Genomic DNA, 25312 nt, shown 5'->3' with positions numbered 1-25312 from the left:
ATATGTAACAGGGAGGCACCTTAACTGGATTCTTCATAAGTTTGGTATGCTGATGCTGTAGATATATTACACTTTTGCAAATAACTTCATAGATATTATAATTTTAATTCATGGTTACCTACGTTTTACGGTTATGCGCTCACAAAACACAAAAACCATTTTTTTGAAATTTCAGGGCTACCCTGCCGTCATTTAAGTTTTACCTAGGTATATCATGGTATTGTATAATTTAAGATTTATGTATCTAACTAATTTTTCTAAATATTTTGTTTAATAAAAGTAAAAAAAAATAAAGAAGTTAAATATTGTATCCTGAATAATTATACTATAGTTAAGTCTTATTATATAATATATATAATTATAGTATTATACCATTACGACATTAACTATATACTTAATTCCAACGATACCTACACAACTGTTAGCTCATGTGTAAAAATGTATATAGTCTAAGTAGGATTTGTAGTTGGCAATGCCATATAATATAATATTATACTACGTCGATATAATTCAAGAATGTTGCAATAGTATCACGCTACTATAGAATTCGGTCATCTTGGTAATAAAAGAATAAGATAACCCTAATAAACAATACGATATACTTAATGATTCAGAATGTTACAGAAATTTTAACTGATATGAACATAGTTTGACGTGTTTTATACAGCTTTTGTAAACGCATTATCGTCTTGAAATTTGTGCGTATTCAACATAAAAACTACACGTAATAGATAACAATATTGTGATACATACAACAATATGAGCTACACGCTTGCCGGCTGCCTACCAATGTGCCATGACTTTATAAATTCAATAAAGTATTCTTAAATTGTTACGATATTTATATTACAACGATACCACAATCATCGTGTACGTGTAAACATAGTTCATATAATGTAAGTACTTTTTAATTAATTTTAATATTTAATTTTGACTTTTTTACTGTAAAAAGCAGTTATTTATTATTGAACTTGGAAATATTTTGACCATTTATCATATAATATTGACATATTATCTTTATATTGTAGACTGTAGTGATATATTTTTTATATAATTAACATTCATCAATCATATTCGTAGGTATATAATATAATTTTTGAGGAAATGATTCCTTAGATTAGGACGAATATAACAATATTTAATAATGCTTTTTGAGAAAATTTTTAAAATTAAAGATATTCATCGTATTTACCAAAAACAACGTGTGTGTTATACAAAAGATAAAATTTTAATAAATTAAAAAAAAAATTGTTTGCGTTAAAAATTAAATAAGTTAACTGATAGTGATAGGTACCGTAAATTAATTTTTAAAAAAACTTTATTACCCAAAGCAATAATTTAAAACGATTTAAATATAAAAGAAAACTATATTATGTTCCTACCTATTGCTCAAAATCTATCAAATTTAATATAAAATATTGTACAACGCGTATTTAAAAATGGTAATAATTACCAAATGGAACATTTTAATGTTTGTATTTTTTTTTTTTTATAATTCATTTATAATATTTTATAGAAAATAAAAATTTTCTTACAACGGAGAAATTTAAAGAGAGAAACGATTTATAATATCAATAATATATGTAGGTAATGATTACCTAATGAATATTGATTTACGATTTCGTTAGTTTAGAAATCTTTGTTGGTTTTGATCGATCTAGGTAGGTATAATTATATACTAAATTAATTTTATAATTGTTCTCGGTATGTAATGATTATCGCTCTTACCTTCTTTCGGGCGCAACAGAGCATTGCAGCAGACGATCGTTTGTTCGTTGATGCTACTCTAGTCGTTACCATTTTGCCATAATGCCACCGAGGAATTCAGGCACCCAGAGAACCCGGTCTTCCGAACACGATACACGACATGTCCCTTTCGAAAGAAGTGCGCTTCTATCGGTGTGTATGTTATCACTTTGCACGTAATCCGCGTGATGTATATATACCTGCATACACGTACCTATAATATTTATCGTGCAAAAATATCCTCCTCCGTCGAACCCTGATAAAAACACGCGTGGTGTGTTTACAGCGCCGAGAACACAATAATTATGGTCATCGTGGCATACTGACTAATCTGGAGTGAAAAGCGCTGGCGCGCGCCGGATGGGTCGATCGATAACCGTACAAAACCGCTTGGCACCCTCCGTGGGTTAGTTTCGAGGGGGTGAGAATATAATAAAATGAAAAATACCAGTCATCAGTCGCAGTGTACTCTACATATAATAAAATATGTACACAAAAATACAATGGATTTATATAATAATGTATAGCGAATCCAATACCCACGAATTTCCCACGTGGGTTATATAATATATACGACTAAGATATTTTTAATATTTATACATACCATATCATATTATCTTCTCAGTATCGTAAAATACCTACCTAAATATACATATTATACTTAGGTTTTATGGCTCGCTGCATAATTTCGTTTTACAGTCCACATTAAAAGTTGCATCTTTTAATAAGAAAAGAAAAACCAGTATAATAAACTTGTATAATAGTATATATATATAATATATAATAAAGTATCTATACAAAAAAAAAATCGTTTTTAAATTAGAATTAGTTCATAACCATAGTATACATTGTTTAGTATTAATAATAATATTATAATATATATATGTAACAATTTCAGTCGTTCGTAAAGTAGATATATTCAATAAATAAAAAAAATAAAAATTGACTGTTCTCAGTCATTTTGTCTAACAAGCATCAAATAATGAAAGAGAATACGTTTGGGCGTATATCGTTGTTCCGTCCACATGGATTAAATTTGAATTCTCTGTGCAATTAGACCATCTAAAAAACGAAATATTTTCTAATAGTATGTAATAACATATATACGAGAACAGTGAGAATGTGAACAACCATCATTCTTAGCACTTATAGAAATTATATGCATAGGTACTTACACGTTTCCTTCCGTGTCAAAAATGGATACTTTGTCCACGACCACATTGACAATACTGTTGAGCCCATGCTTTTCGTTTTCAGTTTGATAAGCTAATGATTGGAAACTCAATTCGACATTTAAATATCTTTGCACAGATTTTTCATATCTAGCTACTGAAAGTCCTTCAGCTAGAAGTCCGCCAGAAATATAATCCGTATGCCTGGAAAAATGAATTCAATTTAGGTATAAATAAAGCGGTGGTGTCAATAACGGCGTCATTGGTTAATTTCTTATCACAAATCTTCATGATGATACCAAAAGTAAATATATCAATAATTATTACTTTGTTCGGAGCTTAAAGTTTGCCGTATTGTCACCATCTTCTAACGATATTTGCAAGTAACCTCGAAGTTTAGATGTTTTTGGAGATAGTAAAACGGATGCCTTGAGCTGTCTCCCTATAGAATGAAATATATAACATAAACAATTTAGTATTAATACCAAATCAACGAACAACATCCCATACCACAAAATGGACTTGAATCTCTAGTTGTCAAATACAGTGGACCACGGAGTTTCGATTGAGATGCCGCAAAACCCATGGTTACACAATTTGAATCTACGAAAAAGTAATTCGAAATGTTTATGAAACAATTATAAATAGTAACGCAAACAATTGTATAATATGCTACTTTTCGTTAGTAGTGTATTAATATATTTGTATCACTTTTTTTAATATTTATTATTTTGTATTTGTCAGTTGATACTGGATAGTTACGTATCTTTAAATCAATATTTCCTTTGCCACATACTTAATAAATTAAAACAATAAGAAACGTAGTGTCGAGTACACCGAACTGAGAAAAGGAAATCGCATTCAGACCTAACACCACGCGTGAGTAAAATAATAATATAGAACCAGTTGTTATTATAAATGTTATGAATGTGTAATATAACAGTTAATAGTATTAATACAAATCTCAATTTCGTGAAAGCAAAGGACTGGCTGTCCATAGTTTATTGTATTACCAATATTTCATCGTAAAAGGGACTAGTCCTTTTTTGTAAAAATATGAATAATTTTCAAAATTACCAACGAGTTATTATAATGTTAATATATAATATATGATATCTGTCAGGTTTACGTTTAAATGTAGGTGCGCTGTGTGCGAATGTTGAAGATATATACGTAATGCAATAATCCATATTATATTATATTTGTAATGATAGGTCATATACAATACATAAATACATTATAATTTATAATAAGTTAGGTACCTGTGCAATTTGTTGGGAAGCACTCCCCTTTTTGAAACATTGACCATCCGGCAGGGCACGGAAATGTGGTAAACTGACATGCGTCAGGATCCGACACAGCTTTGAGACTTTCCAGGAAGAACTGTAACGCCCGGAGATGATTACACACCACGCTTGAGTTCATCGTTCCCTCTATATATTTACATTAATATAACATTTAAACAGTAAACAATTTTACAGGATAGCCTGGAAACCCTTTGTCACTTCACTCTCCTATTATCAAACAATTTAAAATACTTGTACAAACAAAAAAACCATTGTTTCAATACCTATTCAATAGATAATTTTTCATTCGTATAAATAAATAAGTCAAAATATTCATAAAAATAATTTAGATTACAAAATGTTTTTGAAAAACTGCATTTCCTCATTCAAGTAAGAAAAAACTTGCTTGCTTAAAATACATCACGCATGAACCGGAATCGCGTTATTCGATCTATATAGTTTATGTAATATGTAACTTATATATCTTATATGACTTACCTAACCGGCTTACGATTACCGAACCGCGGACTTGTTCACAACCTGGCTGGTCAAGACCGCCGTTTGGGAAATAGTCGACATCACCGATCGGGTTGAACAAGCCGAACCCCTCGGACCATATCCTGGCACCGTCTGTGTGCACTACATCGACGAATGCGGCGTCGTCTGAGCTCAGTGACAGCAGCGAGGCTGACAACATTTGTCTGAACAGCGGGGACGCTGGATCCAGACCTGCACAAGATAACGATATATTACTCATGGTATAAATTTAATAAACACATCGAATCGTCCGAAAGCTAATAAATAATATGAGAGATTTTCAAGAAGAAAAATACGGTATCTGAGTCCGAATCTGATACGGGTCGGTATACGTTTCGCTGGTATATCACTCGTCATGTAACTTCTTGAACGTTAGATACAATTAAATCCATATGTATCGATACATGTACTCGAGACCCCAGGCATCACCTGTAATTCTGCCGACGCGTATATCGATCAGTTTCAACGCCTTGCCTGCGAAACCCGCCACGTGGGCACCGAGGCTGAACCCGATCATGTGAATCTTGGCAGGGTCACCGTTCAGCGCCACCATGTCCGTGATCAATATCGCCAGCTGACGTCCGATCAACTGCGTGTTGGCGGCTGCAAGTGCGTAGCCCGGCCCGGCGGCTCCTTTTTCCCAGTCCACGAAAATCACATTCGCGTCTTCCTGTATCAGTGCAACCGGTTTAGATGAAAAAAGGTAATAATTGTTTTTAATTCAAATAAAAAAATCATGGACCTATAACCACACCGCGAACCTAGGTATATATATATATAATATATATAGATAGGTACATATATAATATAGTATGTCTACAGACTAACCAGGTCTAGGAGCGCGTTGCCTAGGAGTTTTGCCACCTTGTCGTGTCCGCTGCCTTTGAACCCGTGAATAATGATTTTGGTCGGCAGTTCAGGCCTGAAGTTGGAGTTGTTCATCGAAACGTGCCGGTCGCCGTACGTGACTAAAACCAGATCACTGCGATTCTGTCGGGTCATCACCAAGAATTTCGTGTCCACCGTGTCTGGCGATTGAGGCGATTTCATGAGCGGCGAATAATTGGTCCGGGGTATAGGGAAACATCCGACCATGTCTGCAGTGTTATTGTTGACGTATCGTTATAAAAAAAAAACAACAAAAATAAAAATCCCATCTGCGACTCTTATGTGATGCATATAGAGTGCGACATTCGTAATATATGCGTTGCACGTATTGTCAGTCGTTCGTACGAGATGAATAATAATTCGGCGATGTTGCAGTTATTTTAAGCCAGCAAGTTAATAGTGCTTTTTCTCGTAAAGTCGTCACCAAAGTTTACGTGCAGTGCACGCTTGTGGTTATATATACGTATACGCGTGTTTCGCGACAGTTTCTTTTTCGCCAACGCCGTTGCTCAAGTCTTAAATTTTTGTCGTTTTAGTAAAAAATGATCGTCGGTCCTTGTGTTACGATGTCAGACGTAAGTTGGTGTATTATTAAAATTTAAGTCAGTCGCAGTTAAGGTATATATTATACATACAAATTACAAAATATATACGTAGATATATTATGAATTATGATGTACCTATCGTACATGGTTATAGCCAAACCAGACTTTAAGATGGTATTTACAATGTTCAAGTTCATCTTACCGTAACAAATTTGTTTTGAAGTTCTCGACTTTTTTCTCTCTTGTCTTCTAGACAAATGGTCTCTGACCAATTGCATCGCACGCTTACCCAATATATTTGACGGCCAAAAATCATAATTAGAAACTATTTAACACGTTTAATTAAAAAAAAAAAAAAAAAATGAAAATTCAATCGACACAAGAATTAAAAAACAAAAAATCAATGGACGTGTTTTGGCGTTTACCTTCAGACGCTGCTTTAATTAGACCCACGTGGTTTAAAACCATATACGCTGCGATGGATATGGTGAAAATAGTTCTGCCATAATGTTTAGTATGCATGTTACGATTTTATAATAATAATGCTTTATAGTTAGAGATTATTAAGTTCGATGTTCTTAAGAAGCGGATCTCACATGACTGTTTAAAAAATCAACACTGATAAAACTATAACGTTAAGAGACAAGAGTTCTCGGGATTATATAACACTATAGTGTCAAGTGTGTTAACCATTATATTATTATTGCTCCTTGTTATTATATACATGTTTTTTTATTTCACTTTCACTCTGTTGAAGGTAAACTCTATAATATTATACTGAAGAGATATGTAGGTAGGAAGGTAGGTTCCTACCTTTACAGTTACAAATAATTTACACGCTGACAGCTGGTTATGTACCGGATTATGATATTGCAGTAGGTATAAGTACATGCACGCATGTATAAATTACACTAAGTCCATATTTTTTGATTTTCAAGTAGGTTTCATAAAAAAAAAAATACTCATACTACACTACAGGTAATATACTGATATAATATCATAAATTCGTAACAATAGACCGTTAAAAAATATTATTTCTATATAGGTACTATTCAGTATTCAGGTGTATACGCGTGACATTAACTCCGAAATTTAGAAATTTTAATAACATGCAGCAGTTACGTTTGAACAAGTGTAAAATATGTTTATAAAATATTATATTATAGTTTATTGGATATTTAAAAAAAAGTAAGGTTATATTAAAAATACATTGGTTAAAATCAGTGTTGAAACTTACAAATTTACAGCTATGACACTGTCTATAATATTATATTGAATAAATTAAAATTACAAAATAGAGATTATGTCTACCTAAATATTAAAAAAAAAAAACATTTGGAATTCGTGTAGCCGGTGATCTACCTTTTAACTGTAAGTGTGGTTGGTGATCTATTAAATTGTTTAAATATTTCAAAATAATTAAAATGTTATCTTTACATTTATTTTGTAGTAAGTACCTACCTATACATGATGATACCTATTAAGGGGGCTGCAGCTCACGTATTTTTCATACGTTTTAGACCAATAAGCAGTGGTAAATTACAGATACTTCGGAATGTCCGATTTAAATTTTTTATACATGTTTGAATTCATTGATAAAATATCTAGGTTTTTTAGGAAGTCGATTTTCAATTTTCAATTTAAAATGACCTTAAAATAACCATTTTTTTTTTTAGAAAACCCATGAAATAATTGCATTACATTTGTATTTATTTTGGGCACATCTGATTTTAAATTAAAAAAGTGATTCCTAAGAAACATAGTCTAGAAGTTTATAAATTCAACCATTTTTTCAAAATTAAAATCTGTCAAACCAAATTCTTCCAGTTTTGTCTAGCTTATTGGTCAAAAGTTACTTCCCGCCTCCTTAAGGTTTATTTTATGATACGGAATTTAAATATATTTAAAAACACAATAACAAACAAAATTAATGTTTAGATTGGTCAAATCTACATTAGTTTTGACTTTTGTCAAAACCGGCTGCAGCCCCCTTAATTCGATATCTTATCGTAGAATAGCGGAGACGAGGAGGCCAGTAAATAATAACAAATATATACCTATTAATACAATTTTTAATATTGATAAAAAGTTTATTGAACTCGAATACTATCCCTAATAGAATTTTTTTTTTCTTATTGCATTTTGATTTGAATATCTGACTTATTTGTTTTTCCTTCATAATTAATATTATATTTTATTCCAATGTGGTGGATCAATTATCATACAATATAATACATTGGTATGAGATCAACTTCCCGTAGTAGATCACCTAATACACGAATGCCAAACATTTAGTTAATCAAGATGGACGATGGAAAAAGTCAATAGAGTCATGGCTTTATTTTTTATAACTATTGACCTTTATGTATATAAAGTTATGCTTAAAGATAAATGATTTAATGTATCTTAAATAATTCTTAGGTAATCATCTTCTTCTTGCACGTATAGCTACGTATCAATAAACATAGAGGTTAGATGTTTAGATTATAATGATCGTATATAATTTAACAAGTACCTAACAACGACATTGACAATATTACTTCTTACTAATACTAAATGTATTATATATACCTATAATAATGTCAACAATATTATATAGTTGCCAGCTGATACTGTTATGCATTAATTAATTATCTGAATATGTGAAAATGGCAAAAAATAAGTTGGGCGTATTTACTTCTCATTATTATTTATTGTAGTCTATAATATACCGTATCGAGCGTAAGAAGTATCCACTAACAAGTCATGTGTCAATCTCAATTTATAAGTTTCCTACATAAAATACATAGTTAGATACCATACTAAATATTAATTAAAAATAATATGCTAGTATGCGCTAATACGTAATTAAATATTTAAATATCTACAATAGCTAATATATAGGTACTTATGTCTTGAATAGTTAATTTTAAATTGTTTTTTTTTCTAAGCTAAAGGTCTTTAAATTCTGTTTTAATAGTTCTATTCATAAAACCTTATATTAATGTGGAAAATTAAGTTTTGAAAACATTTTACATAAGTTCTTATCAAAATATTTTATTTAAAAATATATATTATAATATATTATATAATATTCGTATACGAATACTTTCTGATGTCAATCGTTGATCGTTTGTTCAAAATGTGTAGATTGTCATTTTAAATATTTATTTGATGGATGATTTAGTTGATACCTAGGTGATAATATAGGAGGCGTATCGATGCTTATATCGAGGCGTAGAATAGCCCTCTCAGAATAGTATAATTTATTATTTTGTTATTTATATGAACATAATAGTATTATGCAATTATGTATAATATACCTAATCTGTATATATTTTAATATTATAAAGAAGAAAACATTTTTGTTTGTTTCGGAGTAATCTCTGTAACTACTTAACCGATGTCAAAAATATTTTTACCATTGGAAAGCTACATTACCCTATTGATCTATATTCTATACTCTATAGGCTAATATTTTTACCATTGGAAAGCTACATTACCCTATTGATCTATATTCTATACTCTATAGGCTATATATTTTTATCTCGATAAATGTACCTCAATTTTTTTAATTTAATATTTAGCTCACAAACAAATAATATATTTTTGTTTACTATAGGGTTGCTATTGGTTACAAAAAATAAAATAGTTATAATGATTGAATAGAATTTTAGACCCGTATTTTATATTGGAACAGAACCATCAAAATTACTGTGATAAATCGGCGGACATTAATTAACGGGAAACCGTTTATTTCCATATATTATGATGGTGGATATAATTTAATACAATGTACTATAAAATTATAAAAACATCAGTCATTAATAGATTTAAAAAAAAATCAAGGGCTCGCGATACACTTTTCGTAATCTTTAAGATTACGTATAGGCGTAATCTTTACAAAAATAAATCCAGTCGTAAGCACAAAAAATGTGAAATTTTATGATTAATGTGTTAAGAATAAAATAAAAATCAAAGTTAAACTTAAATCCTTTTTTTAAAAGTATAGAACATCACTAGGTACACCGGGTATTAACTATTAACTATCAACTATAACGAATGGAACATTAAGTTTGAATCATATAGAGTTGGCATTATAACAAGTAACGAAGTGCACTGCCGCACGGGGTCAGCTAATATAATATATTTTTTTAAATTTCCGTTTTCAAATGTTTAAAAATGGGACATTTCCTCAACTTTCTAGCTGATGTATAAAAAAAAAACACTCGAGAAAATAAAGAAAAGAAAAATGTACTCGTCACTCTTAAAATGCTTCTTCTGTAAATCCACTCCTCTTGTATTTAGATATAGTGTCCTTACCATTGTAAACATCCACTCGTCCTTGAACATAAAACTTATTGGTATATAACAAATAAAAATAATAATAATAATAAACGAATATTGTATACAGGTTGGTTTATCTATATAATATTATAATAATATAGTATCCTGTATCTATTGTTTCAGGGTTGTTCTTTGTGGTGTGTTGTAAAGAATTGTAACAATGGGACGTTTTTTTTTATTTTTTACCGGAATTTGACATCGCTAGTGCCTATAGCTTTTCGATATTTTGGGGAAGACTATCGCGTAAACATATTAAGTAGTTTATATTCTTGTCCCAGCTACATAGAAGGATTAAACCTAATTTTAAGTCAAATTTGGGTGCTGTAACATAGTCGCGAAACATGGCACTATACATTAATACAATAATACGCTTGACAGTTTGACTAGATAATTACATAGCTTGTTGTGAAATCGTATGTATATAATATTTGCCACCATATACATAAGCGACAATAACTCATAATACCTATACATAGATGGTAAAATGGTAAATATATGCAAAATATATACACTTATATAATATATAAATATATTAGAATATTGAATACAATATATATAAGAATACATATATATATATAAATATGGGTATTGCAAATACTAAAATTATATGGGTACGTGTACACATAATATATAGGTGTTCTATATAACTATTATGCATGTTTATTGTATATACTATATTTATGTATCTATACGTTTTTGTTCACGCCACATATGTCGTTTTTGGAACGGCGTAAATAATTAAAATAGGTATTGCATATTTTTTAAAATGAAAAAGCATTTATTTTCAAGTATCACGTTGAAATATTTAATATTATATTTAATCTGAAATTAGGTAAAAAAAAAGTTGAAAAAGTGGGTCCCCTGTTGTAAGTGTCGAGTGGAGGATCACTATAGTGATATATATGGGTGTATTAAATACTTAAATTTGAATTCAATGATAAATCATTGCCGAAGAAAAATAATTCTAAACGGAGGAGGTCTGTCAGCCTGTATTACTATTTTTAGATTCTGAGTGGAACGATGAATGTATTGATTTTACAATGATGTGTGTTTTTTTTTTTTTTTTGTCTGTGTACACGATAAGTAGTTGAAATAATGCTTCGATTTTCAACTTCAGTATCTTATTCGATTGGAATGTGAATATCGTTGGTGCATTGCGGAGGTCAAAATTTAAAATTCCCAGTAGTTTTCAAAAGCGCCGGGAAAAACAAAAGAAAAATTAAGGAAAAACGGGAATTTTTACGCAAAATCGATTTTTCACAAAATTGAATTTGGTTTTTGGTGTAACTCTAAAACAAATGACCAAAATTACATGAAATTTTGACTAAATGTTTATATTAGCATTTTCTATACACCATAACATTTTCAAAATATTTTGACTTATTTTGAGCTCTTTACGGACATTGTCAGTTTTCATTTTTTTTTAGTTTTTTTTTCTAAAAATATCAATCAAATTTTATTTGTTGATTAAAAAAACTTGAAAATTTAATAAAAGGCTCCTAGCCTCCTAGTATATTGTTTCAAAAGCAGATGAAAAATATTAAAAATCCTTAGTCACAGTTTTTTTTATTAGCATTTAAAGTTCAAAAATTGACAAAATATGGAAAAATCACGAAAATTAGCAAATTATTTTGAGTTAAGAATTCGTAAAAATTTTTCTTTTTAAATCTAAGATTTTAAAATGTAATACAAGATTCCTTATAAGATTATCTACCTTTATCAAACAAAAAATATCTATAAGAAACTCAAATTAAAATTTTATGATCGTTTGAAATTGATATTTTTACAACATTCGATATTCACTCGATTTCTCATGTAACGATTTTCTTATTTTGTTGTAATTAAAAAACGAATGACTGTAGATACTTGACATTTCACTGATGTTTATATTAGTTATTTTCTATATACGATAAAACTTTGAAAATAATTTGACATTTTGTGAGCTGTTAACAAACATGCTCAGTTTCAATTTTTTTAGTTTTTTTTTCTATAAATATCAAGTTTTATAGTTTTATTTGTTGGGCCAAAAAGTGTAAAAATTTAATACAAGGCCCCTAATATATTTTTACAATAGAAGTTGTAAAATATTAAAAATACATAGGCACAATTTTTTTTTATAAGCATTTAAAGATCGAATTTTGACAAAATTTATCAAATTTAAAATTTAATAATTATTTCGTAGTTAAAAATGTATAAAATGTTCAATTTTTATATCTAAGGATTAAAAATATAAAACAAGTTTTCACCTAAGTAGTTAATTCTGTTACCAAAAAATCTAAAAAATACATAAGCACAATTTATTTTTATAGTCATTTTAAGCTCAAATTTGGACGAAATCACTTATTAAAAAACCTGGAATAACTATTTTAGTTATTTTGTTGTGATTGTATATTATTGAAACTTCTAAAGTATACTATTATATTATATCTATGCTAGTACCACGATTTGTTGTTGATGTATAACGCGTTATAAGTACCTAATGGATATTGTGATATGATTAATTTGGAATTTATTATAGATACCTATTATTGGTCAATTTTTTTTTTAATACCATAGATAAGTATATAAGATACCTTATACCTAGACTGACATACCGTCTCCGCTCAGAATCGTTTTTCTTATACAGTGATATTATATCATTAAATTCAAATTTAATACTATCCATTATACAGTGACCCACTTGTAACCTACTGTACAGTAGAGCGACATCCACTTACCCACCTTTTTTTTTATATTATTCCTATTAAATTAATTAATTTTACTATTACAGTGCACAATACTTATAAATTGCAATAACATAAGTCATAACTAAAACTATTGTTATAAATTGATTAATATTTTTATTATTTAATCACGCTTTATAGGAACAATGTTTTTAAATAAGTACAAAAAAACCAAATAATTAATAAATATCCCTCGATAGTAATAAAGTTGATCCAAACGTGTACCTAACCACTACAGCCCGCTATAGTGTGTAAAAAGAATGGGACCGGAATAGTATAATACATTTTTAACAACATATTTAGTTATTATTAAAAAAAATTGAGTTTCCACATAATCATTATACATATGGTAGGCTTAAAAAAAAATTCCATTGAGTTAAGTTAAAATTTTAAGTTTTATCTAAATTATTATAACTTTAAACTTTTGGAGATACTTACCTATATTGCTTATTATAACTATATTATGGCTTAACGTTCCTAACGTTGACTTAACTTAACGATCTTAAGTTACTTGTTTTCCTATATTTAAATATTATATTATATCGTGCTAAAAATTATGCTATATGACAATTTTGACAAATATAAACATTATGATGAGCCTAAATATAGTCATATAGACTTAGAGGTATACAAAATCATACAATTATATAGGTATTTTATGAGTACAATAATTATAAGTGTATCCGCTGTAACAACAACAATAATAATAATTAATTGTTAAATAATTAACACTGTTTGTATTTTCTGCTGGATATAACAATTTATTCCAGGCTTTCAATTAATATAGTGTGTTGTTAATTGTTATTCTCTATATGTATAATAGAACTGCAGTTGTAATAAGTAATTGCATCATCATGATAAATTACTAATTAGCGCAGACATGTTGCGAAATATAATATAATCTCCTCCTGAGCGTCGTTTCAATTTAAATTTATAATAAATTAATAATCTTATAGACATATATAGATTAATAAGACTTATATGGCCCTATATAAATAATCTATATCTGCCGACATTCATACATAAATACACAATATTACACCATATGCAATATGCATAATATATAATATACCTATGTATAAGTACTCGTATAATGTATATTAATTATATATTGATATAAGATATTACATATTAAGAAATTGGGAGGGATGATTAATATTTTTTGAATGGTCACAAAATAATAAATCAGTTGGATGGATTTTTTATACAATTGAATATCCAATGTAGTCCAAATTTGAATTTCAGTCAATCATAAAAACATTAATTGTGTGGCTTTACGTTAAATGATTTTTATTTAATTCCCAGAGTGAAAAAAAAAAATAAAAAATCTTGTATTAATTTATCAAACTCATTAGTTATTATTATGTTAAGATTAAACTTTTTTAATTTTATGAATTTTTAACTACAAAATAATTTACAAATTTACGTGATTTCGAAGAATTTTATTTTTTAAATTGATTTTCAAATGCTTAAAAAAAATTGTGACTGTATATTTGATATTTTTTAATTGCAAATAAGAACAACTTATGCTAGAAACCTATTGCATAGAATATATTCAAGCTTTATTACTCGTAAAAAAACATGATCATACATAAATCCAGGTGCGGCTTTAGTGTTGTGAGTACCCTACGACTGAGGCTGGCTATCAGGTGGTTTTGAGATTTTAAACTTTATCTTCAAAAACGATTAAATGCAACTATGCAAATTAACCATTTTTAAGTTTCTTTTAAATTGAAGCGTATTATTTACGCAATACTACGTGTATTTTAAATTAGTAACATCTATTTTTAGCACATGATTTGGATTCACTAAACTTTTTTAAGTCGATTTTACTTATAATATTTGGTGATAAGTTCAAAATTGACTAAACAACAGCCGTAATTCAGTTTTTTTTAAAAATAAATTTCATTTTTTTATTATGTTTAATTCACCTGTACTTAGCTACCATCTAATTTTTTAGGTTTTTATAAGTAATTTTATTTTTTTTCTCTTCAAATTTTGATTTGAAAATCTGAAAGTAACACTTAGATGCAAAATCCTTCACTCCTTTAGTACAACTATGTTTTTAATTTTTATAATTAATGTATAGACATCGAATTAGAAATAAAAATGTTAAAATATTTAAAAACTACATATTTTGTCTGTGATATGTTTGTGTTTATTTTACTACGATCCTTTATAGCTCATGTAACCACCCACGGCCCTTTCACCGTTAATACTACTATGAACTCAAAATTTGCCTGTCCGACTAACATCCTCACATCGACAACGCCATCGTCCACCGCGAACTCCCCACCTGTCGGTTCAACACGTCAACTACTGACGTCTGACGTAAACTTTTATCCGCCAAACTACATAATATTATTATGATAATATGATCTATAGAGCGTAAATTTGTATACAATATAAAAATCACACAACAAAATAGTCTACATTCAACATAAGTGTTTTGTTTCAAAACTACTTGTCTTCAGTTAGTGTATCCACTATCCATATTGGATCAAACATTTATCCTAACATATCCATGTTGGGCGGCTGTAGGCTGTAGCCCCCCCCCCCCCTGACATTATATGAAAAGTAACCAGTGGGAGCGATGCCCCCATATCCCCATATATGTATATTCATTTAAAAATATAAAAAAATCATACAAACAAAATCAATTATTTATTTACTCCAGTATTTAATTATACCTTATTTTTTAATATTTATACTATAATTTTCAAACATTAACAATAATAATTATTGCATAATGCTTATAATACCTTTATAATATTATATTATCCCCGAAATAAAATATTATGTTTCCTAATAATATTTTAACGATATGTAAATAATAATAATAATTATTAGAGGTAGATTTTACAAGTTTTACTTAATATAGGTAGGTAAAATATTTAAAAGATTATAAAATAAAAATATTTCGAATGATTGATACATAAAATAAAATAAATAATTATTAAACAAATAGTTAATGAATGTAGGTACCTAATCAGTAATCTTTTAAAAGAACTATTAACATATTATGTTGTTTCACGTGGTGAAACAAAACAATATTATTGTTAATTTTTGAATATTATTTATTATATAATAATTTTATTAATGAAAAGTATATTTATATTATACAAGTATAATAATAATATATTTGTAATTAAATATTAATAATGTAATAATTACACTAATTACGTTTTAAAAATGCTATGTGGTTGTCAGTAATATTGTAGTCTAGGGGTTATTTTTCCTAGGGTCGGGGATTTTTTCAGGGGACTTTTATTCCGCTACTACCTATCTCTATATTATAGTTCAGTAGGTACATAGGTAATATGAATGCTGTAAAATGTTGTGTAATAATCTTACCAAACACAAAATAATTTATATCATACCGACATAAAGTTATACTATATTATATTCATAATCAATGGTATTATTTATAATTTTATATATACCTACCTACTTATATGTATTATAAAATATAATATATTGTAGAATACTAGAATATCGAAGTGTTGAATTTATTTATGAATATCAAAATAATGTAATATTATTATAATGTATTATTATTATTACTCCTCTAAGGAATATCCATTTGAAATTACAACCCCATGCACAAACATATTAATTTAAAATCATACAACAACAACACTAGGTATACTAGACTAACCTAGTTCGACGTTAAAAGAGACGTTGGTACTTGGTACCGTATTCTCTTAAAAATTAACTAAGCAAAAATTAACCTAAATAATTTATAACTTCAACTATACCTAGTTGGATGGCCTTGTTTTCTGTTATATTTCGGTTAATCAATAGTATATGAATTATTTGAACTGTATATTTCTGTTTTTGTATAATATGTAGAACTTTTATCAATTTTGTTTTTTATGCTTTGGCATTGATTGTAAATAAATAAAAAATTATAATGATTTTAAGTTTTAACCAAGTTACTTTTTTTCTACTTAACCTGTTACTTTTACAAGTTATAAGAAATAAATTATAATATAAACTTAACTTACATTTCTGTATTAATATTAACTCACTTAATAAGTTAAACAAATCATAGTTGACTTGCCAGCTTTAAAAAAATTATTTGTATGTTTTCGTACAGCGAGCAAAGTTTTGAATTAATTTTTTTTTAAAGTTCTTTTCCGTTTCTTTTACCAATTTATCTAATTTTTAATTTCCATGAATATTGCTGTTCTGTGGTATCCAAATGTTGTTTTCGCTGTAAGTTTTTTTGCTTTTAACATTGTTTTTATTTTCAGGTCACTATTTTGTTTTCAATGTTGATTAAACTTGTCACGGATCTGAAAAAAATATATAATCGTCGAGTTGTTTGCAGTTCTTATATACCTACCTTAACCTAACCTTATACTATCAGGTTATAGCTTACACTACCCATTATAAAAAAAAACCATAAAAATACATTTTCGAATAACATTTACGAATTTCAAACATGTATAATTCTATAGGAAGATTGACATTCACAGTTACCAGCGTATGACCGAATGTTTGTATTCTGTGGGTAGAATGGTAGATTGGTAATTTGCATAGACCTTATTATACTATAGTCAAGAAGTGTATATAAAAACAGCATCACGAGCGGCGTGCAAACATATCGCAGTGATGTAGGCTGTCTTGACGACAAAATACAATAAAATGTACATACATACTGACCTACTGTACTACCCTGCACCACCTACATATTATGAGTAACTCAGTCACCGAAAAGCACCCTCCATGTTTCCACGCTCGATGTTCAATCACTTCTTTTCTATGTTAATTTAATGCAATACCTTTTTCTGTTTCTGATGTTAAACAGTAAATATATTAATAATTAGGAAGCGGCGAAGTTCTTTGATAATTTCAAAAAATTGTTGTTTATAGATACACATTTTTAAATTGCAATTGTGTTTAGTTTATTTTAACCTTTAATATAATACTAATTTTTTTTGTGTCCACCCATTGCGGTAGATTTTGAATTTCATATTTTATTATTTGTTTAAAGTTGATATAGTGATCTTTAAATATTTTGATAGTTTATCAATTCTTCTGTATATCGTAAAAATGGACCGTTATAGTTGAAGGTGTTAATGAATCAGAGATTTAATATGGGGGCATGCGTGTGGTAGTACGTTAATTTTTGGAAATCCGCATAAAGTTTATTGAATTTGTCTGTATTTTAGTGACATTTTTCCAGTAAATGATATTAGAATATTTTAAAATGGGTTACTTTTGAATAGGTACACTTAAAGACTTAAACAATAGCACATCAGTACTTGCTATAAAGACAACTTGGTCCTGTTTGGAGAATTATATCCATTTGAAGCGTAGATTTTGGGTGTATTGTGCATTGTAGAAGATTATTGATCGAAGAAGTTAGTTAAGAATTTGTATGAATATTGTATAGGTATCTAAGTCCACTTCCCAGTTTATGTTTTTGCTACCTAGTAGCTACATTAATTATATTAAGTCTTTGTGCTTTCTTTTAAGTTAATTATGTATTTCTACGTTAAAAGTAAGTCTTGGTAATTGTTTTAATTATCTGGATTTCTGACAAAGATAACTATATTATCATCGTCCCTTGTTCGATGTAGTATGATAAATTAATAAGCAACAAGTATATTATATAACTAAACCCGATATTTTTCCTCTACAAGGAAAATCTATGAATCATAAATATGTTTTGTTAATAAGTAACTATGAAAACGAAAACCTTACGAAAAATCAGTCAGAAACATTTAATCGTGTATCCTGCCCAAAAATAATTACATTTTCGATTAACATTTTTAAAAAAGTAATTTTTTTATATCTATTCAAAATAACGTTTTCATAATTTTTTTTTTTAATTTCTTATAATATTAAACCCATAATATATAGGTAGGTACTTAAAAGTTTAAATTAATTATTCTTAATATTAAAGTTTTAATTATAATAAGTACCTAATTAAAATTTATTTGAAAATGAATACCTATGCCATTATAATTTAAAAGTACATTAGTCTATGAAGTACTAGTTCTAGAGTAAAAAATAATCCTGAACTCAGAAGCATGATATATTAAGTACAATTAATGTATAAAAATATAAAATATACATCTAAAAATCAAAAAGTTGCTCTTACGCATTCAAAAAATTCTCGTCAATCCTTTACTCAAAAATTAGTCATCAGGATTACCGAATTCTTAATAAAAGAATTATTTATTTTAATTTTTACTGTGGTATAATTTATTTTTGTTTTGATTTTTGATTTTGTTTTTATAATTTTTGAGTACTTATTTGGTATATTTTTGGTATCGTTTTAGAGTTCTTTTTAGTTTCCGTTTTATTTTTTGCCTTAATTTTCGTTTTTTTCCCGTTTAATAACGTTTTCCATCACTGGTTTTTTGAAACCTACCTATAATATTTTTAAATGTTGAAATATAAATATTGTAAATTTATAATTTTCTCGAATTAGGTACTGAATAAATACCTGAAATATACATAGGTACCTACGAGAATATTAATTTAAAATGAATCGATTATTTTATTTGCAGTGAATTAATTAGGTAGGTACCTATCTATTTTGATTTTACTATTGTCTATTAGTTTGCTGTTCTTATATGAATTCTAATCGTTTATATGACAGTGGGGGAGGGGTCATTATATTATAATATAATATAATAACAACTACATTATAGATTATTTAGGTACAATAAAATTATTGACTTGTGAACACACCTTAAAAGAAAAAAAACACTTGTCAGACATCTCCTTTAACTGCAGTTTATAAATAATATTATCATAATTGTTTCACTGTATTGATGGGTTTTGTAAATTTTTTTGGAAGATTACCAATAACTATCTACCAATATCTTGCCTTTCTCTCTTCGTATTAATCGTATAGCCATGTATATGCGTAATCGCACCTACACATAAAAATATACTTCAATTAAACGTACCGCATTTGTAAAAGTGAATTTGTTGCATTTACGTAAGTGAACAACATTTACCCAGCCCCGCGTATACCAAATGATAAGCTAACCCATATATTATAATTTAACGTAAATTTGCAATTAAAATATTGGCAAATTATTTGTTTAGGTACTCTTGGGTATTCGAAAGACAATATAGGTAGTTATACAGTAGTAGCATTGATAATAGTAAGTATTTATAATCAATGGTAGCAGTCACTAATATTTTTTAAGTACCTAAGTAATATATAGTCGTGTACCTACTCGTGTGTGCTATTTAACACGCAACATATATTGGTAACTAGCCGGTCAGCCTGGTCAGGTCCAGGTAGTCAGGTATACTGATATAATTTCAAAAGTGTAAATTTATTACCTATTAAACCTATATTTTATGTGTTGATCCAGGCGTACTGCGTAGTACGTACTACATATAGTATCTACTTACCCAATACTACATAATATTATGTATACACATGATCCTACTGAGTGTAAATTGTTAATGATTAGCAATGTATATTGCCACACATTATACTATATATATATTATTGTGTATTGCACATTTACACGTTTGATGCTTAAACTATTATTGTGAATTATGATATTCGATGGCTCTATTATTTCCATTTCACGTTTATAATTAACTGTAAATTTGAAATGTTTAATGTAAAGATTATATAGTAATTTTATTCTGTTAGGTTTATTGAAACACGAAAAATTAATCATTTATCGTAGTTTAATGGCCATAATTGATAATAGATTAGTATAAGTACAAATTTATGATATATTTATTATCCCAGGAGATATCGCAATGGGTAAATCCTCGGGGGACACTCTGTGTTTAGTATAGTTATAGTATTGTGTTTAGTACTTACATATTATATAATATATATATATATTAAAAGGCCCTGTGCGGTTTTTAAAATTTTCCGAAATTCTATAAAATTTGAAAATTATATTTTATATTTTAGTTGTTAATATAAAAGCAATTTTCAACATTACACTCATGAAGTCATGACTCATCTTTCGATTAATCGAACATCGTAAACTGTTATAATCACTATTCAGTATTCACTTCTTTTATATTTATTTATAATTTATAAATCTATTTTGATTTTATTAAATCATAGACTATAGTTGCGTGTGAGCTCGCGGGGCGATTGCACTTTAAGAGGACGTCAAATCCGCATGAGTTATCTCCGTCTTACACGCGTATGACACAGACAAAACGCGTTTACGCAGTCTGAGTAAAACCCGCCCAGTTTTCATTTTAGAGTAAAAATACCTATCATAAAATTGAATTGGGACAATATTTCTGAGGGCAAGTCGTTGAGTTTTTTCCATTGTATACCCAATATAACGTTCATAATATCGTTTAGAAATAGAAAAAATTTCAACATTTTTAAAATACCTACCTTTAACTCATAAAAAATTTAAATTTTTAAAGAAAACGCAACGCCTTGCTCTCAAAAATATTGTCAAAATTTCAATTTTATAAAAGGTATTTTTTACTCTAGAACCAAAATTGAGCGAGATCTACTCAAACTGCGTAAATGCGTTTTGTCTATGTCGTACGTGTGTAAGACAAAGACAACACATGTTGGTGTGACGTCCTCTTAAGATGCTGTCAGCGCACTATTTGTTTTCTCTCTCTGGCTCACACGCAACATACATAAAATGCATTTACGCAAAATAATTTTTTCTATGTGTTTAAGTAATCTTAGACTAAAGTCACCCATGACAAAAAGAGAGAATAATACTTTTGAGGGAATGACATATCGATTTGCTAAATATTGTCTCAAAACAATTTAAACGTAATTTAAATTTACGACTATTTTTTTATTTATTTTGAAAGTCGAATACAAAGTCAAATAATAATAAAATATAAAATCGATATGTCATTCCCTTAAAAATATTATTCTCTATCTTTTTTGTATTAGGTGACTTTACTCTAAGATTACTTAAATGCATAGAAAAAATGATTTTGCTTAAATGCGTTATGTGTATGTTGCGCGTGGAGAGAGAGAAAACGAATAGTGCGCTGACATCCCCTTAAGTATTGTATTTGACAGGGCTGGGCAACCCGTAAGCCGCATGTGGCCCTTATCGTAATTTTATGTGGCCCGCGGGCCGCGAGTTAAATGTATTATATTTTGTATAAAAATCACAAACTAAGATAGTATGGACTGGAAACTGCGGATTAAAACGTTGCACGAGCATGGTTTTTCTCCAGTATGCATTCTATAATTAATGTGAAGCCAAAGTTGCATTTACCGAAAATATTTGGTCACAATCGTTGCAAGCGTATGGTCTTTCGCCGGTGTGTTATTTTATGAGATTATACACATTTCTGATAAACGTTTTAAAACATAAGTAGGTACGGCTCAATTCGGCTATTTTTAGGTTGTTTGAGTTGAGCCCTTTAAGCCTATTAGCGTTACCCAGAAGACGTCGACACCATGTGGAGGATGGCTGAGTAGTCTCCCAAAAAATGTGTGTGATTGTATTTTTTTTAATCATAATTAATAATATTAATTAATAATTATATGTTTAATATTATATATCAGTGGTTCTTAACCTGTGGTCCCCGACCCCCTGGGGTGTCCGCAATACTCATGTTGGGGGTCTGCGGCGGCCTAAACACATACCTACCATACGTCAATAATTGGCATGAATACATTATTACAATATTGTTGGATTATTTTTGTTTTTTTTTTCATACATAATACCTATGTGGCTATGTAGATTCTACACCAAATAATTCTTTTCTTAATGTTTACTATACTCCGGCCCATGAGAGTCCATACGTAAACCGCGCATTCATATAGTAATACGTGACGTCTGTTTTCTCCCACCATGATGCCATTCCCACTATTCGGCAACGTGCCGATGCGCAGTGACGGACGCGTTCTGACATATGGACTCTCGTGGGCCGGAGTATAAGTATAATCAGTTTTCTTGTTCATACGAAATGTACATGTGTACCGAACTGTAGTCTCGGCAGTCTTATATTTACTGCCACCAAGTGCAGTTGATCGATCGTACTCAATTATGGTTTTATATTACTTTTTTATAAAAAATTAATTGTAATAAAATAATTATAAATGTGTATGTATTGTTAAGCCTGCTTATGTAATTTGTTATATAAAATAATTATTATAATTTTGGTTATGATAACATGAGATGTTTTGTAAAAAAAAGTTGTTCGAAAAAAATTTGTTAGGGGGTCCGTGATTTCTAGAAATCTTTCATCAGGGGTCCGTGATCTACATAAGGTTAAGAGCCGCTATTATATACTTATATATTATTATCTACACGGACTCAATTCAAAGATATTAAGATAATACCCTGGACTCAATTCAAACACATATAAGTAGGATGGACTCAATTCAATATCACCGAAGAAAAGAATATTTTTTTACAATAGTGTGTGCTTTTTAGTTTTTACTAAAAATATTGTTTAATAATTTTATCATTTCATGAATCCTCTTCTTCCTAACCACTCGCAAATATACATTTGAGCCCCGATTTTAATTCATCATTTACATTTATTTTTTTTATTTCTTTTACATATTTAGATAGGTACCTACTTCATGGATCATATTAATATATTATTCATATGAATAAAATGAATATAAATTTAAGAAAACTATATAGGTAAACTATGTAAACTAATATTATATATTTTGAAACATGAATTGATTTTGTTTACATTTGTTAATAACATTAAGTTGTTATTTGTCTTTTAACAAAGTTTGTTAACAAAATACATAGTGAACCTATTTTGGCCAATTTTATGCTACAACAATGTATTTCCTATCGGTATTTTCTTGAACAGCTTGCCGTGGAAACGAGCGAACAGCGCTCCAGCGAGACCATCAACGAACCTACAGACTCGCAGCAAGACCGCCGACGACGCGGATCACACTAGAGATGAATTACGAGTTGCCTATATCATAAGTCTGACGGCGCGAATCTTGCTCAGCAATGCTCAGGGCCTATCGGCTATCAGGCATTGTCTTACCCATAGACACTTGACGAACAAGCCAACGTTCGGACGCCACTTGTCTAAGCGAGCCCGACATTGAACTAAGTTCCCAGCCGAAATGTACAAATTATTCCTGAATTTCTACGCAGAGCACGGTCATCATCCCGTGAATAGTGGGATCGACGGACCCTCCTTCCCCATTTTTGTAAATACTATTGGATGATAGTAATAAACACGTACATTTTATACTGAAAAATATAAAGAGTTCTTCATTATTAAGCGACGGTAGAGTATGAGTACCGTTTCACCGTGTAATTTATATAGTTTTTAGATTTTTTGATTACAATAATATGAACTTCAAGTATATATATGTATTATGTATATATAACTTACAATTCATATTGTAATTAGTTACTAAAATTTGTAGGCCGTAGTTATAATTTATAAACACTCTGAACTAACTCTTCTTCTATACAGATTTTTGAAAGAGATAATTATTTATAGGTAATTTATGATGTCTAGAGAGGCATGACCCCTATTGCCCTCCCCCTAAACGACGCATCTGCTAGGAACACCAAATGTGTTATAAATAGGGCTAGGGACTTCATGCCCTATAAAACCGTAAAATATGCAAGCATTTATGCACTTAAAAATGATCATATATGCTCTTAAAATATGCTCTTATAATTTTTTAATTTTCCAAAAAAACATTAAAATATTACAAACTTATATAGTTTTATTTATATATTATTATTTATTAATTATTATTTTGATTGCTTCTTATTTAAACTTGCCTGTAACAGAAAAAAAAAACAAACATTTCAAATATAAATGCATATTGTTTTTATAATTTAATATGCAACTACGCAGACAAACACACATGCGATACGACCGGACACATCAACTGACCGTATTCGGCGTATTCCTTATCGACCGATTTCACAACACACAAATAATTGGGAAAATACACAGTATAGCGATTATTTAATCATTTTAATCTATTTTTATCCAATTTCTAGAAAATTCATATATTAAATAATCTATAGTAAGTACCTACCACTACCTATGTATAAAATATTTTTCTCCGTATGACCGTATTGCATTTTGTTTAAATAAAATATGTGAAATATGCACTTAAAATAAAAATACAACAAAATATGCTC

At 28.9% G+C, this 25312-nt stretch overlaps 4 protein-coding genes across 7 annotated transcripts in view; 1 reads left to right on the top strand and 3 right to left on the bottom strand.

Annotated features, from left to right (window-relative positions):
- Positions 1 to 2071, bottom strand: part of LOC100166529 (rho GTPase-activating protein 100F) — a 38384-nt gene extending 36313 nt beyond the window's left edge. For all 3 annotated transcript variants that reach the window (XM_008183882.3, XM_008183884.3, XM_001944391.5), the window contains exon 1: positions 1729 to 2071. In XM_008183882.3, coding sequence (XP_008182104.1) covers positions 1729 to 1800 — 72 coding nt within the window. In that variant the 5' untranslated portion in view covers positions 1801 to 2071. The remainder of the gene's footprint in view (positions 1 to 1728) is intronic.
- LOC100163653 (sorting nexin-30-like) overlaps positions 751 to 25312 on the top strand; it is a 31217-nt gene continuing 6655 nt past the window's right edge. The window contains exon 1 of one of the 2 annotated variants that reach the window (XM_003243823.4): positions 751 to 896. Coding sequence is in view for 1 of the 2 variants with exons in the window: in XM_008183865.3 (XP_008182087.1) it covers positions 6172 to 6204 (33 nt within the window). In the remaining variant the exon portion in view is untranslated. Of the gene's footprint in view, positions 897 to 6058; positions 6205 to 25312 lie in introns of those variants that run through there. The other variant, XM_008183865.3, reaches the window with a different exon arrangement.
- On the bottom strand, positions 2194 to 7296 carry LOC100573835 (pancreatic triacylglycerol lipase). Its single transcript, XM_003243824.4, has 10 exons — positions 6600 to 7296; positions 6377 to 6499; positions 5570 to 5838; positions 5171 to 5411; positions 4703 to 4933; positions 4181 to 4351; positions 3429 to 3521; positions 3246 to 3360; positions 2922 to 3122; positions 2194 to 2808 (listed from the first exon to the last, which is right to left on the bottom strand). The coding sequence occupies exons 1-10, from the start codon at positions 6694 to 6696 to the stop codon at positions 2712 to 2714; spliced, it is 1638 nt and encodes a 545-aa protein (XP_003243872.1). The 5' UTR covers positions 6697 to 7296; the 3' UTR covers positions 2194 to 2711.
- bora (aurora borealis) overlaps positions 17375 to 25312 on the bottom strand; it is an 18364-nt gene continuing 10426 nt past the window's right edge. The window contains exon 7 of the mRNA XM_008183872.3: positions 17375 to 17521. The gene's annotated coding sequence lies outside the window, so the exon portion shown is untranslated. The remainder of the gene's footprint in view (positions 17522 to 25312) is intronic.

This window comes from Acyrthosiphon pisum, chromosome A3 (genome assembly GCF_005508785.2).
Source record: "Acyrthosiphon pisum isolate AL4f chromosome A3, pea_aphid_22Mar2018_4r6ur, whole genome shotgun sequence".
NCBI lineage: Eukaryota > Metazoa > Arthropoda > Insecta > Hemiptera > Aphididae > Acyrthosiphon > Acyrthosiphon pisum.
The sequence above is the reverse complement of the archived record's forward strand: the minus strand, read 5'-3'. Positions and strand labels throughout refer to the sequence as shown.